Source organism: Mustela erminea, chromosome 20, assembly GCF_009829155.1.
Source record: "Mustela erminea isolate mMusErm1 chromosome 20, mMusErm1.Pri, whole genome shotgun sequence".
NCBI classification, from domain to species: Eukaryota; Metazoa; Chordata; class Mammalia; order Carnivora; family Mustelidae; genus Mustela; species Mustela erminea.
In genome coordinates this window covers 6656044-6674068 of record NC_045633.1, presented here as the reverse complement: position 1 = coordinate 6674068, position 18025 = coordinate 6656044, and the positions used below count along the sequence as shown (strand labels likewise).

The 18025-nt window shown below is 41.6% G+C and overlaps 1 protein-coding gene across 9 annotated transcripts in view; it reads right to left on the bottom strand.

Moving 5' to 3' along the window:
• TNRC6A (trinucleotide repeat containing adaptor 6A) overlaps positions 1-18025 on the bottom strand; it is a 100941-nt gene that overhangs the window by 32556 nt on the left and 50360 nt on the right. For 7 of the 9 annotated variants that reach the window (XR_004281998.1, XM_032328434.1, XM_032328432.1 and 4 more), the window contains 2 exons: positions 12374-12799; positions 343-2925 (listed from right to left, as the gene is read on the bottom strand). Coding sequence is in view for 8 of the 9 variants with exons in the window: in XM_032328434.1 (XP_032184325.1) it covers positions 343-2925; positions 12374-12799 (3009 nt within the window). In the remaining variant the exon portion in view is untranslated. The remainder of the gene's footprint in view (positions 1-342; positions 2926-12373; positions 12800-18025) is intronic. The other 2 variants (XM_032328437.1, XM_032328439.1) reach the window with 2 other exon arrangements.

Genomic DNA, 18025 nt, shown 5'->3' with positions numbered 1-18025 from the left:
AAAACCAAAAAGTAATGGCTTGACTCAGAAGAACTAGGAAGTGGAGGGCCCTCCCACTGGATAGCACTTTCCAGACTCTACCTTCTGAAGCCTTCCTAGCAGAGAAGGGAGACTCACAACCAACAGGGACCACAGGCAGAGCTCGGATCCCTGTTGTTAAATGCTCCGTCTACTATTTTCTTCCCTAGAAGTTTCTCCTGGATTAGAGGAGGAAAGCTCTTGGTGTGCATATTCAAATACTCTGTTCAACAAATCCAATGTAGCCACAGTACGTTGAAATGAGGCTTACAATAGTGTGAACTATCTTCTAACACGGTCAGACTCCATCACACGGAAACTTACCGGAGCCACTGCCTGCCTCTTTGTTTGAGATGGCACTTGCAGACGGCAGCAGCTGGTGTACCTGTGCTTGCTGGTCTGAGCGGCTGCTGCCATTTGGGACGTTTTTGTTCCACATGTTCACATTTTTGTAGTTGTATTTGCTCGGATCTCCCCAAGCTGAAGTTCCGTCGTCAATCTCCATTTTACGACGTATGGATTCGGGGGATGGTTCCTCCCAGCCTGTGGGCTCTTCTTCTTTTGTTGGGGCTGGTATAGGTCCTCCCAGCCAGCCGGTACCAGGAGGTTTGCCTGTAGCTGGTGGGATTCCCCAAGACCCGACAATGTCTTGTTGCTTGTTCCAGTCTGGAGAACTGACTGGCTTTGACGAATCTCCCCAACCTAGAGACTGATTAGACTTTGGAGGATCTCCCCATCCCTGGGAAGGATTAGGTTTAGAAGATTCATCCCATCCTGATGAATTATTTGGATTTATGTTATTTCCCCAAGTAAAGGAACTAGTTTTACCAAGTTCGTTCCAACCAGAAACGGACCTGTCACTGTCACTACCTCCTGAGCTAGATTTCTTATTAGCCTCACCCCAATGGTTACTCCTTGAAGTTTCCCCCCAGTTTTCACCAGCAGAAACGGACCACCCTTGGTTTGATTTTTGTCCATCACCCCATCCCTGTTTGCTCTTTTGCGAATCATTCCATGCGGACTTCTCTTCTTTGCTGTTCCCCCACTGATTGCTCTTGACCATTCCTGTAGCAGCAGAGTCATCTTCCCATCCCCCCTGGCAGCTTGAGCCTTTGGAATCTCCCCACCTCAGAGCAGGTTTGGGATCTCCCCACCCCGATACAGATGAGGTATCATTACTAGTAGGGCTAGTCTTATCTATACATGCCCCTGAGTTAAAAGTCTGTGTTGCAGAGCTTCCCCAGGCCTCTGTCCCATTGTCAGTCTTTCTTTCCCCTCTAGGTGATGTTTCTGTATCCCAGGCAGTATTCTGCTTAATAGGAGTCTGTCCCCAACCAGAGTTGGAGAGGACACGTGGATCCAAGTCAGTTCTGTTTACGATGCTTTGGAGTAATGTGTGCTGATCAATTTTTCTCCTATCTCTACTCTGATTTTCCCCAGTTGCTTTCTCCTCGAGGCGTCCAGTGCTTTCTGTACTACCTTCACTCTCCACTGTACCTCCTGTTTTGGCCCACACACTGTTCTGCTCATTTGTCTGAGATGTGGCAGAACCCTGATCCTCTTCCTCAGTAGATTTCCATCCGTTTGTAAACTTCTTACCGTTGCCATTTGCACTGTCATTGGAATGCTGATTGCTAGGCAGTTTGCTCCACTCCACGCTGGGTATATTAGTGCCAGTGTTTTGTGCGGGAGTTCCCCATCCTCGTCGACTTCCTCCAGAATTTGCGCCATTTCCACTTCCCCACGACGCACTCTGGGAATTCGCTGCCCCAGACTCCCACACGCCTCCTCCTTTATTTGTGTTCACTTGAAAGTTAGTGCCCATAGGCCCATTTATGCCAGGCTGCATTAGAGTTGCATTCACAGTGTCACCATTAGCTTGGCCGTTAGGGCTCGAACATTTGTCTCCAGAGTAATTAGAACCATAGGCACCCCACGTAGTACCGTAAGAGCCTCCACTTTTTGGCTCTCCATTGCTAAGGTGAGAAAGGGAAGTGCCATTCATAACCGACGGAGCCTGTATCTGAGGATGATTCATTGTGCTCACACGCCAGGCCCCTGTATTACTAGGCAGTTCATTATTCTGTACTGAACCGGAGTTTGGTAAACTAGAGGTCATAAAGTTAGTAGTGTTATTTGGTCCAGTCATCTCAGTGGTAATATTCTGAGGTTGACCACTGAATGAAACCTGCTGTGTACCACTTACTTCAGATTCACAAGTTTCCTGAAGGCTTCCCCAGGTACCATGGGTGGAAGAACCACCCACTTTAGAGTTAATACTCTGATTGTTAGGCATCTGGCCTATGGTACTGCACTGAATATTGATGCCAGAACTACTGCTCCCTACAGGCCCTTTGAGGGCAAGTCCGTTGTTGTCTAATACTGGCCAGGCACCATGGTTGCTAGCTGAATTCAAAGTGCTTGGATTTAACCCTCCATTTGATGAAGAACTTACAGTGCCCCAAGCATTCATTCTATTGTTGCTACTTTCTGATTTGCTTTCAGGAGCATCCACAGAGACCTGACATGTGCTTATTATGGCTCCATGGGAAAAACCCCATGGCCCAGTACTACTTCCATGGCCCACATTATTGCTGCTGCTACCAACCACAAACTTGTTTTGGGAACCAAGTCCAGTGCTATTCCGAAGGCCATCTTTTTCACCGCCGGAGCTCCCTGAAGCCATGATAGTGATGTTTCTCTCTGATTCAGAACTGGAGGCAGAATCAGCATCCATACATTCTGAAGCCAACTCTGGATCACTGCCAGGGACTGAGGGCCATGCTTCTTTTTCAAGGGAGTCGTTTACAACAGCATTCTTATAATTTGTGCTAGAGTCACTCGGAGAAGACCCAGGTCCCCGCTGCGAATTTTCATAATGGGATCCTGAAGTATTGTGGTTTATATCTAGAATAAAGGAGAAGTACAAAAGTTTATGCAGTATTTGAAAAGATGATAAATATGTTATGAATGTATGTGGTCCCTCGACATTAACTTGGCCGTATGGTTACAAGGGCACTACATATATCCCAGCTACCAACTTTTCTTTTCCAATCAGTAATTCCACACGGGCAGGGTATTTTGCTCTTTTGTTCACTGCTGCTATCCTAGGAGCCTAGGGCAGTACCTGGAACGTAAGAGCCCCTCTCAACAGATACCTGCTGAATGAACAAACTGGTATTTATCAGCAAGTGAAAGAATTTTGGTATGAGCAAGAACTAGGTGGTAGCACCGTATTAGGATAACGAAGCAACCCAAGCCTAGCGGCCTGACATGGGAACAGAAGGGGCTGGGAAGGCCGTGCGTGAGGACAAGTGAACAGGTTGAATGTGACTACATGGATTAGAAATATATCAGAAATCCCTTCCTGTCTTGCCATTCTTCGAGGAGCTTTTTCATGCCAACTGTTTTGAGTATTAGAACAAGTTTTTATAAAAACTACAAAGCCTCTTCCATTTTATTTCCTTTTCATTAGTGTTTTTATTCAACCTGAAATACTGCAACACAAGTACAAATTTTTTTAGCTGCATTCTCCTTCCTAAAAATTCTTAATTTACCTTCATAGCCATGTTTTAAAGATCACAGAACTATGATGATTAAAAAATCAAGTCCTGACACTAAACACCATTAATGACAGTCAGAGAATCCTATAATCTTGGGCTCACCGCTATATATTATCATCTAGTAGTTTTCCTGCAGGTAGGGGGCAGGCAGTTCTCATGCTTCTAACACTTCCCCAGATTCATTTCTCTCATTCGGTTTAAGGATCTGGTCAGAGATACTAACCCGCATAAGATGTCTGCATTTAAACTGTCTTTAGGGAGTTGCTTATATTGTAGTTCCTGACCAGAGCAGAACTCAGAATCCCACATAGTGATTTTAAATAACACATGTGCTCAAGTCACATCCCAGACCTAAGGAACCAACTGCCAGGGATTAAAGGCCCAGAAAACAAATAGAACTCACTACCGGTATACTGCTAATATGGAAAATCAGGTTCATCTAGCAACATTTTCTCTCAAAGCACAACTGTCAAGCAGCAAAACACTATGAGCTAGAAAGAGGAGCAGAAAAAAGGACTAGAGAGAGACCAAAAGTGTATACATAAGTCACCAAATACATGAATCTTAAAGTTCCATAAGAGACTCTGATCTCCACTCCCTGTTTGGGAATCACTGTTTCAGGCTGCCAAATGAAGTCTGTCATCTTTCAGTGCCTGTGTGAGAAGGTTTTTCTCAAGAAACACAGGATACCTAACAGTCTGTCTGTCTCACAGGGTAAAAACAAACCAATACGCCAGCACCTGCACCACCAGCAACATCATTCAGCACAGATCACGGATCACATGTTTTCTGAGCACTTCTGTCACTGACTCCTTGGAACAACCCTAGAGCGCAGATACACCCTTCACTCTGTAGATGGGGAAATCAAGGCCCAGAGGTTAAGTTACAGCAAATCACAGGAGGAAGGCAGAATCAGCAATGGGTAATCGAGCAAGGTGGCTGCGAAGGCTGGAACGCTCACAGACACCATGACTCAAGTTCTGCGGAACAGAGCTACCAACAGTACCTCTTTACTCAGCTGTTAACTGTACTGTCCTCTGTGAAGTATTTAATTCAGTGCCAGCTTCAAAGAAGGGCTCCACAAGGGGCAGTTTATGCTATAGTGATTAAGAGCAAAACTCTGCAGCCTGACTGCTTGCATTTAAAGGCTGCTCTGCTGTTTCCTTGTGATCACAGACAAGATCTTCAATCTTTTTGTTCCTTAGTTTCCACATCTGTAAAGTGATAATAGTAAGAGCACCTGTCTCAACAATTGCTGGAAAACTAAGTGGTTAATAATTAAAAATGCTTTGAATATCTGATTTTAATTAGGTACTTAATAAATGAGGGCTGTTACCTTCACTAATTAATATATATTGATGACTCTCATGATTTTTTCACTCCTGTCTCCAAATCACATTTTTCACTCTACCACGTCTATCTCATGAAGAACAAATTTAGAAATCACACAGTCTGCTTACTTTAAATCGCTACTTACGGATCTCAAACCAGTTGAATGCTAACTCCTGGATAATTCCCCCACAGATGCCTCTTCTCAAATTGGGGGGAAAAATCCTGTTTCTTTATGGTTTTCTTCATCTCAGCAAGTTTCCTAAAACCTAAGATTTATTCTTGCTCACTTACTGTATACACCACCAAGTCCCAAATCCATCCACATTTCTCCAGATCTAACAATCAAGCCACCATCACCATCATCATCACCTCAAAGATGTTGAGTAAAAGTACCTGTTGCCACTTTTTGTTTTTTCACACATACCAGTGTTTCTCGCCACATCCACCCAGCAGGAGTAAGAAAGTGTGATTGGGAATGTCAGACAAAATGACCTAGACTGCACACAAAAGGAAAGACCCAGAATTTAACAGTGAAACAACAGAAGCATTCTCATACCAACAGGGAAAAAGCGGTGTACTTGCCCTCAACACTAGTACTCAGGCTTGTGCTAGAAGTACTGGCTGATGAAAGAGGACCCAGAAAAAAGGTAAGGATAGTGGCAAAGAAACAAAATGATTCACATGTAAAATGCAATAGTTTTCCTGTATACCAGAAGTAGTCGATGAGAAAATATAACTGAGAAAAGATCCTAACTCTAACAGCCACAAAAACTAGAAAGCAACTTGGAGTAAAGCTAACAAATACTTGAAGTCGTATATGATTAAGTTTTATTGCAGGCCACAGAAGACAACTTGATTAAGTACAGAAACTTAATTAAGTTGATGAAGTACAGAAACCTGAATAGGAAGATAGAATAATATTCTTTCTTAAAGTTTAATTCAATTATAAGAAACTGCTAACAAGACTCTGTAACTTGGTTAAAGTGATTTAAAAATTTACATAAAACATGAGAGAACAAGAGAGAATCTCAGTAGTGGGATTGGGGGGTGGGGGTGGGGTGCTGGAGCGTCAGGCGACAGCTAACCAGGGCCGCACTGCCCAAGCAGCTAAGCTTCAGCGCAACCGCACCAGGAAGGCAGGCACAGACCCAGGTGTATGTCAAATTTTAGTATTTTACATCAGTAGGAGAAAAGGAATATTTGATATTTTAAAAAGATTTCTTAAAATCAGACAGTTTATCAAAAATAATTTGATCTAATTAATGTGTTAAAAGATGAAACTATGAAGTCAGCAGTGAATGAGAATTTTTTATGCATGAAAGGAAATACACCACAAAAGAGATGACAAAGATTTGACTACTTACCCAAATTGCGAAGTGATTTTATGTCAGAATACGTCAGAAGCAAGCAAGAAAAAAACCCCAGCAAAGAGCAGCATCCATTCTGCAAACCAAACTCTATCACCTTTAAAGTTAGTAAAAATTTCTTTCAGAATCTGGTCATGACCTGGTTTGGAGGGAATGGGAACGGTCTAAATTTGTCTTTTCCTAAAGATTCCTACATATTTTGGGAAAATGAGAGACACCGTCAGCATTTATTAGCTAAAATTATATTTTTAATCTAAAAATTACTTGATACTTTCAAAAACACAAAAAATTAAAAGGCTATACCCAGAACTGTGTCTACCAAGAATCTTTTGGTTATGAAAAATGTGTAGCTCACACAGAGGTCGGGGGAGACCCCAGTCTAACTAAAGTTGTGAAAAGAAGACGACTCCTCAGCGATCGCAACTAGAATGCTTCAGAGAGAGAGAGAGTCTTTCAGAATTGGGAGAGGTAAAAATTTCGGTGTTTCCCTTACAGACAGGAAGCCAAAACCCATCATCACAAGTGATCCAGAGGATAAACATAGAGGAACATAATTAACAATCCTGTTAAGTTTTTCCAGGGAACAGTAAGACTGTGAAGCCCCAAGCTGGTGGGAGGAAAGGGGGCAGTTGGGTTTTACTGAGCATGGTACAAAATACAAATTTTTACACACTGCACTGGTGTAGGCAAATGAAGAGTTGGAAGACTGTGCCTTACCAAAGAACACTGGAAATCCGTCAGCTCCACTCTCACACAAAATTCTTTAAGGAGAACTGGGGGCAGCTGTAGCACCACACCTCAGAAAGAATAGTGCATTTCACAGTGCCTATTCACAAAGATCAAAGGGGATATGTGGGTAAAGAGCAAAGACTGGCAATCATTCAAGTGATTTGTAAAGAAACAGTATAATCTGCTCAGGAAGAATTTAGGTCCAGGAAGATTCATTTATTTTTATTAAATATATAGCAGGTAACAAACAAAATAAACATGAGCCTTCTGCCTTAACAACTTTTCATTCTCACCAGAAGGGCGAAGTCTTCAGAAGTATATGTACTCTGGTTTTGGAGTATTTCTGGGAAGTATGACATAGTATCACTTGGGAACATGAGAGAACCTGATGTGCACAATTTCAAATAGCACTCAGTGACAAAGGTCAAAATGTTTCTTTCAGTGATTCTGGCCTCTAAGTCCAGGGCTGGCAAACTTTTTCTGTAAAGGCCCAATTAGTGAATATTTTCAGCTTTGCCAGCCAGATGGTCTCTGTGGCAACCGCTGCCATTGTCGCCTGAAAGCGGCTGAAGACAACATGTAAAAGAGGGGGCGTGGCAGTCTTCCAATAAAACTGGACTGAAATGGGCTGCAAGCCATCCTCTGTTCTAGATTAAATACGACAAAAGCAATATTACCAACCAAATGCAATGCATGGATCATGACAGATGAAGTGAGGTTGGTGGGGAGACAGCCATAAAAGACAATCTAGGGGCTGCTGCTCTAGACCAGATGGTGAGGGCCCTCACTGGGTGTGTGGTGATGGCTGTGCACACAAGCGAGGAGAGCTGAGAGACATTGTGGAGTTGAAATCAGCAGATCATGAGAAACCGGAGGCCTATGAGATATGGAGATGGCCAGCCACTCAAACATGATTTTAAGATTTCTAGATGGGTGGTGACTAGGTGTGCCAACCTTCTGAGCAAGAGAGCTCAGGAAATGACACTGGTATGTGGCAAGAGGAGGAGCTCAATTTTGGATGTGTGGAGTCTGAGGGGCCTGACATCAGCTGAAGATATCCAGAAGGCATGAACCTAAACCTGGGGAGAGAGATGAAGCAAAGTCATGGGAGGGAATAAAATCTGAAAACAGGTCAAAGAAAAGAACCAGAATGAAAGACCTTTAAGGAAGAAGAAGTGATCCAGTAAGAAAAAAAAGTAGGTGTCTACTAACATGAAAATGGAAAAGGCTGGTTTTTTACGAAAGCTACAACTGAAAATCACAAGCCTGGACTTGACATTCAGAAGACCAATGACCTTAGTAAGATCTAGTTTTGTCAAGTGAGCAGGAGCAAGATGACAGAGGGCTGAAGTCATGTATCAGAGACCGCAAAACATAAACTATTCTGTAAGGAGGAAGAGGAGAGAAATTCTATAATGTCTTCAAGAGACTGGAGCTTTGTTTGTTTTTTTAAAGATGATACAAATGTTAACTATGTTTATAGACACAGTAAGATCCAGGACAGGAAGGATGGATACAACACTGAAAAGACAGTAAAGAGCATAGGCGAATGGACAATATTTTCATCTTTAAATGTCTCTGAGAACTTTAACTTTTTCCCCCCGATTAAAACAGCCCCATTTCTTGGTCATTCACCATTACAACTCAAATGTCCTTGAGGCTCTTTCAAAAAAAAAAAAAAAAAAAAAAAAAAGGCAAAGCAAAATTCAAATGCAGTAAAGGCTATAAAGAGTAAGACAGACAATACCCACATATTCCTCCCCTTAAGAAATACGCTAGTAGAGAAAACTCTGAACCCTTTCTCTGATCACATCTCCTTCCTTCCCCAGTGGGTCACTGAGTGGTAACCAATCAAAATCTGAATTCATCCCTAAGCAATACAGAAGCTTTGTATTTTATATAAATGGTATCATACTATAAACTATGATATTCTTGGGACAACCAATGGAAATGTGAACACAATCTATTACAGGATTTACTGAATGTGTCTGCCCTTTTGCTTAAGGGTGGATCATGGTATCGTGGTTGTATAGGAGAAGACTTTCCTTATTCTTAGGGAATTTCCTGTGGAAGTATTAAAAATGAATTATAATGAATGCGCATAAGTGGGCATATATAATGCACATATGATGGGGAAGGTGTACATGTCCAGTCAAGGAGGAAGGTGAACGAAGGACTGGGAAGTATGAGTGTGAAGTCAAGATGGGAAAACATTAACTACTGGATCTGGTTGCGGGGTATATGGGTATTTGCCTCTCTCTATTCTTTTAGCTTTAGGGTACATGTCAGTTGGATGATAAAATGTGGATTGGAACACTCTGGACCATAAGAACAATACTGCTGCCAGCCCTGTTAGGTGTATGAGTGCCCCGCCCCCCAGATCCTCTACTACATGAAGCCCTGTAAGCCCCCCAGCTTCAAGAGTTATTTGGGCAGTAACAGAGCCCAACACCCTAAGGCTCTAAGAAATCAACTGACCAAGAGAATTCTTGATGTTGATCAAAAGCATCACTAAGTATCTGAGGTACAGCCACAAACTGGCAGCTGAGCCCACAGAGTTGTCTGGGTTGACCAGAGCAGGGTTCTAATGGCTTATAAAGGTATTCAGATGGGGTACAATATATTTACCCCAGTTCCCATCACTCCTTTTCATCTTCTATGTCACTTACCTGCTAGCCTGGGAAGGTGCTTAGCTTATGATCTATGATTTATAAAGTACTAGTTCTCATCTAGGGACCACCCCTGCTCCCTGACTGGACTGAATGAGTAAGAACTGAATTATGTGAGGACAAGGAGGTGCATCCAGCACTGCACCCCCTCACTTTCATCATGAAAATTTTAAGTAAATATCTATGTATGTATGTATTACATGTATTGACCTACATGTCAAACCTACTTGTATTTGCTCAGGAAACAAAAAAGGGGAACACAAATACAAAAATAAAAAGTTACAATTATGTTGGCACAGCTAGGAACTACCTGTGATTCACAACACAGAACTCTGGTGTTTGTGGACTATCGCTCATGCTGTCTACAATGTACATGACACTGCTCTTCACTGATCTCTACTATTAAGGCAAGGACTGAATGTGTTAGTCTGTGTGCTGCAGCGAGCACCCCAACAGCGTTAGTTACCGGATCACTATGATTATTACTGTTGTAAATAACCTCAGAGGTCAGGGCAGACCAAATGGTCTGAGGCGGCTTCCCTTGTTCAAAAACACCTAATGGTCTCTTATTGGCTCAAGCTGCTACTATGCCTCATAGCACCTACACAGGTATTTTAATGTAAATATGTGACATATGCTGGCAAGTGAAGATTTACAAATGTTTTTAAAAAAGACAAAAGCACAAATCTGGTTTTCCTGCAGAGGGCTCTGCCTTCATTAGCCACATCAATTCCAGACCTCAGCCAGAGACTGCTGCGCCCTCCTGGCTTCTATCCCCACCTCCACATGAACACAGGCAGTGCCCCCTTGTAAACTCCTCTGCAGAACAGGCAGGGTATTTGTCCTTCTCAGCCTTTGTGGAAGACTTCTTCCTATGCTCACACAGGCCTTCTCTTCATCTGAATGCACATCAGTAATACTTTCGGGATTTCGGACCTACACCCATTTGTGAGAAACATTCTCACACTCCTATTGTTTGCATTTCAAAAACAGCTTTCTTCTTTCACTTCCACAATTTTTGAAAATGGTACTCAACATATCATTTTCTAAATGTACAAGCCCGCTTCCCTGTTCATTTTATTTATGGACAAATGGTGGTGTGATACCACCACTGTTTAGTCTGTAATAGGTACTCAAGCATTCACTGTGCCAAGTAACCTCTCCTAAGGCTTTGATCACATTTTTTAAAAACATATCAATGACTCATTGTAACTGCTCCAACCTCATTTCTCAGATGAACTTCAAGCCAAATTAACTGCTTGGTGTTACATGTAATATGTCTAACCCAGACTCTTTTTCCTGAAGAGGACGGGCCGGTCTATAAATGTTTGAGGAAAGATAATTCATTCAGTACCTAAATATCAGGGGCTAAGCTATGTGCTTAAACACATCACATTAATTTAATACTCAAAGCAACCATATGGTTCGGCACTAATATTCATACTTTACAGCTTAGGAGACGGACGAGGTAAGTTAAGGGATTTGGCCAACCCACGTGGCTGGGGGAGGGGAGTAGTATTAACTCACAGTCATAATTTAAGTCTGTATCATTTCCAATAATAATGTGCTGCTCTAATCACCTATGCTAGAAAAATCACGTTTGCATCCTCTTCCTCCTTACCTCCCGCACCCGATATGCTGCCGAAGTACAGCAAGGCTGTTACTACAACACAGCTTTGCAGCCAGACAGATCTGGATGTAATTATAAGCCAGGGCTGCTACTGAAGAGCTGTGGAGTACCATTAACAGAATGGACAGGGACAGTCCTGATATCTATAAGAGAGCACAGAGCTAGAGAGTAACTCCTGCTGGGACGGTTAGCACTGGCTGCTCAAATGAGATGCAGACCCATGGAGCAATTACGTGATGTGCCCAAGGTCACAGACACTGCTGTATGTGGAGCTAGGACTTAAAAACCTGGTCCATTTGGCTCTAGAGACTTTGTTCATAACCAGTATATGTTAGCGTTTTCATGCACGGGAACCTTAATTCTCCTCAATTCTCTATCTGGCTTGTAGTAAATGCTTCAAAGTAGTTTGAGAAATGACTGGACAAACAAGCTGTCAGAGCCTATCAGAACACATTGAAACAAAGTGGCCTCTGAGAAAACTGCAATCACTGACATTTTCTGCCTCCCCATCATTACAGGGCTCAGAAAGGCCCTTCTGTGGCCATCACTGAATGCACGTGCTGTCTGAATACCACTTCCACATGCGGTGGTCTTTCTCGGGCACAGGGAAACTAAGTCACCATCGGCAAGTGACTGAAAGTCTTGCTGCCTCAGTTTCCTCTACTGAAGAGGGAGGATAAGATCACCTGGGCCTCACCGGACTGTTGAGGATTCAATAATATGTGCAACTGCTTAGCACATAGGCTCGGGGGGTATGTGTGTGTGTGTGCGTGTGTGTGCTCAATTTTAGCTGTAGTCTTATCAATTTAAGCTATAAACTGCTTATAAAAATGGGTAGAACATGGAGGGAGGGTGATTGAAATAATCATATTAAAAAGTAGGATGGGCAGTCAGCTTACAGGAAACATGTCAGGATTCCCCATTCATAACTCCCTGCACGGAACTCTTCTTTTGCAATGCAGATACTGACGGACACAAATACATCCCCACCAAGCCATGAATGCATCAACTTGCTGCACTGCTAATGAAGACGGTGGGAGTCTCATAAGAAATGCCTTCTCTCACCTGACTGGTTTTTGCTGTTCTGCACCTCTCCGTTATTTTGTGGCTGTTGATTTGTTAAAGCACTGTTTTCTGACTGGCTGCTTAACACTTTAACAGCAGATCCCAGGTTTGCTGCTATGACAGGAAAATGCTGACCCCTCTTTAGAAGCTGTTTGTGTTCCTGGTGGCGAAATCGTGGCGGTACTTCTCGAGGATACCGAGGCAAGGCCTGTGCTGGCTGCGGCGGCTGCTGCGGCGGCTGCGGGGACTGCGGGGGCTGCTGGGGCGGCTGCTGTGGCGGCTGTGGCGGCTGTGGCTGCTGCTGCTGCTGCGGATTGTTGGCTGTGGCTCGCTTGGCATTATTATTAGTGCTGGTTGCTGTGGAAGTGCCGTTATTAGAGTTGGCAGGCTGAGGCTGGCTTACACTGGGCTTTATCTGTTCTGGCACTAATCCCAACAAAAGAAAAGGGGTGGAAAAGATTAGCCAGTAAAGTGTACCTCCACAGTAAGCCATCTAAGTAAAAAGGCACTAAGAAAAACCACCCTAAAGGAACAGAAAGTTCAAGCGTGCGAGGATATCCTCATTCACAGGCTCAGGTTTTCTTAGGAGAGAGTCCGGTTTTACTTCTCTGACTACCCCTCCAACAAGGAAGGGCACGGATGCCACTGGCATCCTCTGACCTCGACGACAGCTCCGACTCATCAGCTCTGGCCCATATTATTCTGATCAGAGAGCAAGCATCGATTACACAACTTTGGAGCTCACAACAGCTCAAAGAGCAAAACTGGCAAATCGAGTTTTGGTTACCCTAAAAGAATCCTCAATTACCTGGAAACTATTCTTAATCTGCCTCATTTTTAATGTGTTTGGTCCCTATTCTTCATCTTTGAAAGACAACACAAGAACAAATAGAAAGGGTAAAAAACAATCTGATCATTTCTTTACAAAAAGGCCCAGTTAACAGCATTTTTTGTTGTTAAAACGTAAAGTCTGGACCAAACAGGACAAACTAAGAAAGGGGAGGCAAATACAAATATTACAGAATGACAACTATGAAACTAATTAAATTGGAGAAGTAACTTAGATACCCTGTCTTAAGCAAATCTGAGAAATACCACTTGTCCACTGTACGAACAATGTAAAATTACAAACAGTAGATTTCTAAACTCTAGAAGAGATTCAATAAGAAAACAGATGGAAATGCCTTAAACTGATGAAGATACACCTGATCTCTGAAACTACAGAGAGGCAGCATGGTATATGAACTTTTGGTGCCAGATGGACCCAGGTTTTAATCCCAGTGCTGCCTTTACTAAGCTTTGTGTCTTTGGGCAAGGTGTGTATAGCTTACTGAGCCTATGGTCTCCTCTGTAAGATAGGGATAAAACCCATACCTTGCAGGACTAGCCTAAAGTTAAATACGGTACCACTTTATAGAGCACTAAACACTAATAGTAGGTATTTTTAATGATTGACACAATACCACCTTATACTTCTGTAACAGCTAAACGTTTCTGTGAGAGCGTGATGCATCTTTACAGATGCCACTGTCAGAAACATAAAGTGAAACATCTCCATGTGACCAATGAGGACACTTGGGAGAAAAAGCTGTTTAAGAACTGAGAGCTCCAGGCCTGAAATTCGAATAGCCTGCCACCAGAACTGGGTTATTTCTGCGTCTTCCTCCTTGTCTGTACGGTACAGGTCATCTTGGTCTAGTACCCAGCATAATGTAAAAACCCAGTAAAAAGAGGTTATTCCATGGGCCAAATAAAGGCAGTATTTGTCCAATGTCTACAATGTGCACGATGCTGAAATAAAGAGGTCATCAGTATTGTTTCCAGTAGCCACCCAAACCCATTTCACTTCCCCCTACCCTCTCCCCGCAGCTTCCTTCAATTAGCAGTCTGGCCTCACTACTGCCTTCTTTCTCTGAGCCACTGGTGGACTTAGCCTACCTCATTAACACTAATACATCTTTTAATACATGATCTCACCTTTTTCAAATGTAACTGATTTTTCTAAAGTAATACAAACAAACTGTCATTCGGGAGGACCCGCACTGAAAAATCACATTCTATCTATGGCTTGGAGTCTTTTCCATTCCTCTTGAAGGCAAGTGAAAAGCCTCACGTTAAGAATTTGAGCGAAGTACATTCTAGGTCTAATTACTCTATGTGTGAAACTTTCGTCTCCCAGACAACTTAATGCTTCCAGAAAGTACCAATAATGTATATTCCTTTGCCACAAGGAAAATATGGCACTAGACTATTCTAAAGTACCTCTGAAACAAACAAACAAAAAGATAAAGTATGTGTAATTATGAAATCACAGAGAACACAAAAACTCTAACTCAGCCTTCACATGTTTAGTACCAGGCTCAACGTGGTATCTGGCAACTGAACGCGACCTTACACCACTTACAATACTACCCAGTGCTAAAATACAGGCTGTCACCTTATCACTAACAGGAAAAGAAAAGACAGTAATAATTTAAAACCCAAATAAGATACTGTTAAAAGAGATGCAACAGGAACATGTTCTTTAATACAATCAAGGAACTAGAAGATAACCTACAGGAAAACACTGTGAATGGCCTCCATGAACAATGTACAAGAACCTCAACACTCCATTAAAAGTGACCAGGAATTTCAAAGCAGAATTTATTTTTTTTAAAAGGTTTATTTATTTATTTATTTGACAGAGATCACAAGGAGGCAGAGAGGCAGGCAGAGAGAGAGAGAGAGAGAGGGAAGCAGGCTCCCTGCTGAGCTGAGAGCCCGATGTGGGACTCGATCCCAGGACCTTGAGATCATGACCTGAGCCGAAGGCAGTGGCTTAACCCACTGAGCCACCCAGGCGCCCCCAAAGCAGGATTTATGTCTGTGACATAGCAGCCCCATCCCTACCGCATATTCAGAGAGCTGCTGTACTTATGGATGAAGTGTCCTAGGGACAATAAGGCTGACATAGGGGCTCATTTCTGGAGCCAGAAAATTTCACCAAAACCAGTAAAAACGTTAAGACAATGTAACTATTGACTGTAAAACTGAACTAAATAACCTGAAATGAAATCTCAGCTATTAACGTGAAATGTACTAGAAGAATAAAGGAGAAGTTAACAGTGTGTTTAAGTAGGGAGGTAAGGATGGGGTTGCTGGGTAACAGATATAATTACTGAATAATTTTGGCTACTGTATATACACAGTTAAAATTTAGGTTAATTATGTCAGTATATATCCAAACCACTGGAAAGAGGGGAAAAAAATGAGAAAACAAGAAAACCCGATCCTTTCAACAGATACAGAAAAGGCAATAAAAGAATTATTTCAGAACTGCAGTTAATATGAAATACAAAAGAATATGCCAAGCATAAGCCCCCAATGATCTGTAATCAAAATAAATGTGAATGACTTAAATTCACTTATTAATAAAAGACCTTTAGTTTGTTAAAAAAATAAAAACTTAACGAATACTTTGCAAAATCAGTCCTGAAATAATACAGGAAGTTGAAGAGCAGAAAGTACAAAGACAGATGCAGGATGAAAAATGCTAACAAAATTTAAATAAAGGCAACATTAAAGTCAGGTTTAAAAAAGTCAATCAGAAAAGTATCATAAAGAATGAGATATCTCATGCTGATAAAAGAAACCAAATAAAAAGATATAAACAGCAAAGACTCCTATGTACCGAACTTTAGTATCAAAACATGCAAATCAAATGGAGACTGTAAAACTGAAAGAAACAAACAACCTTTTTTGACAAATACCCATGGAACAGTCATAGAAAGTACACACACACCCCTACAGCACTAAAGAAAACATCACATTGCAAAAAGTACAAGTAATACAGATGGTATTTCTGAATTACATGCAATCACATTAGAAACAACAGAACTGGGATGCCTGGGTGGCTCAGTTGGTTAAGCAGCTACCTTCGGCTCAGGTCATGATCCCAGCGTCCTGGGATCGAGTCCCACATCGGGCTCCTTGCTCAGCAGGGAGCCTGCTTCTCCCTCTGCCTCTGCCTGCCTGTGCTTGCTTTCTCGCTCTCCCTCTGACAAATAAATAAATAAAATCTTTAAAGAAAGAAAGAAAGAAACAAACAAACAAACAACAAAACTAGCAAATAAAATTGCCTTAAATATAGAGCTGAAGAAGAAATACCAGAACTGCAGGGTTATCAATAAAATACTACTGAAAACTACACATAATAAATTTTAAAATATGGCTAAACCAGCACTCAGGGGAAATTCGTAGCCTTAATTATTTTCAATAAACATGAATGAATATAAAGCATCTTACTCAAGTTAAAAATGAACTAAAGGAAGCAGAAGAAGGAAGTAGCAATCAATGACCTTAGAAGTGAACTAGTAACTCCAAGTAAAAGTAGCAATCAATGACCTTAGAAGTGAACTAGCAACTACAAGGCATGACTTTAAGAAAAAAATTAACAAATTAACTTAATTTTTAAAAAACGAAAACGGAAAAAAATCAGATGATTTTCTAAAATTAAGATATTTCTGGGGTGCCTGGGTGGCTCAGTTGTTAAGCATTTGCCTTCAGCTCAGGTCATGATCTCAGGGTCCTGGGACTGAGCCCCACATCTGGCTCCCTGCTCAGAGGGAAGGCTGCTTCTCCCTCTCCTACTCCCCCTGCTGTGTTCCTTCTCTCACGGTGTCTCTGTCAAATAAATAAATAAAATTTTTTAAATTAAATTAAATTATTTCTTTAGGCTCAACTCTAGAAATAATTTGAAAAGATGGGGAAAGGATTTAACACTGACCCCACAAAAGGCAAGAAAATAAAGATTAATTAGCACAGAAGAAATGGAGGAATTGATGAAATCTTCCATCAGGATCAGACAGTTTGATCAATATTACCATACATTCTTTTTAGCATACTTTTAAGAAACACGTAATCTAAGTCTAATGTTATTTAAATTGTTGAAGAGCACAGCATAAGACAGAACACCAACATTGTTACCAGTAAGTCTGACAAAATTTTAGTAATCCTATAGAATGGGGAGAAAAAAGAAAAAGTATAAATCGTTCCAGGAATTTAAAAAAATAAAAAAAGACATTAACTCCAAATGTAGAGATTCTGGAAATACAAGAAAATACTATGTATAATCTATACTTATAAAACAAAAAAAAAAACAGTTAAAAGGAACAATGTTCTGTAACATGGTTTGGCAAATCTTTCCTGTAAAGGGCCAGAGAGTCAACATTTCAGGCTTTGCAGGCCATCCAGTCTCTCCTGCAACTACTCAGCTGTTGTAGCACAAAAACCAGCCACAGACAACACATAAATGAATGGATGTGGCTGTGTTCCAGTAAAACCTGATATACAAAAATAGGCAACGGGCCAAATTTGCAAGCTATAGTTGCCCAGCGTCTGCTCTATAAAATATAATTTACCAAAATCAGCTCAGAAGAGAAGATCCTATAATAATGACGAAGACACTGTAAAACTCCTCCAAGATTGACTTCTCCAAAAACCACGTGGCCCAGATGACTTTATAAGGATTGTGCATATAAAATCCTCAAGAAACATATCCTATCAACTTCCATAAACTGTTCTAAGAAGTGCAGATTCAAAAGACTGACTAGATTCAAACCTTGGCTCTGCAACTTACTAGATGCATAAACATGGCCCAGGTACTTAACCACC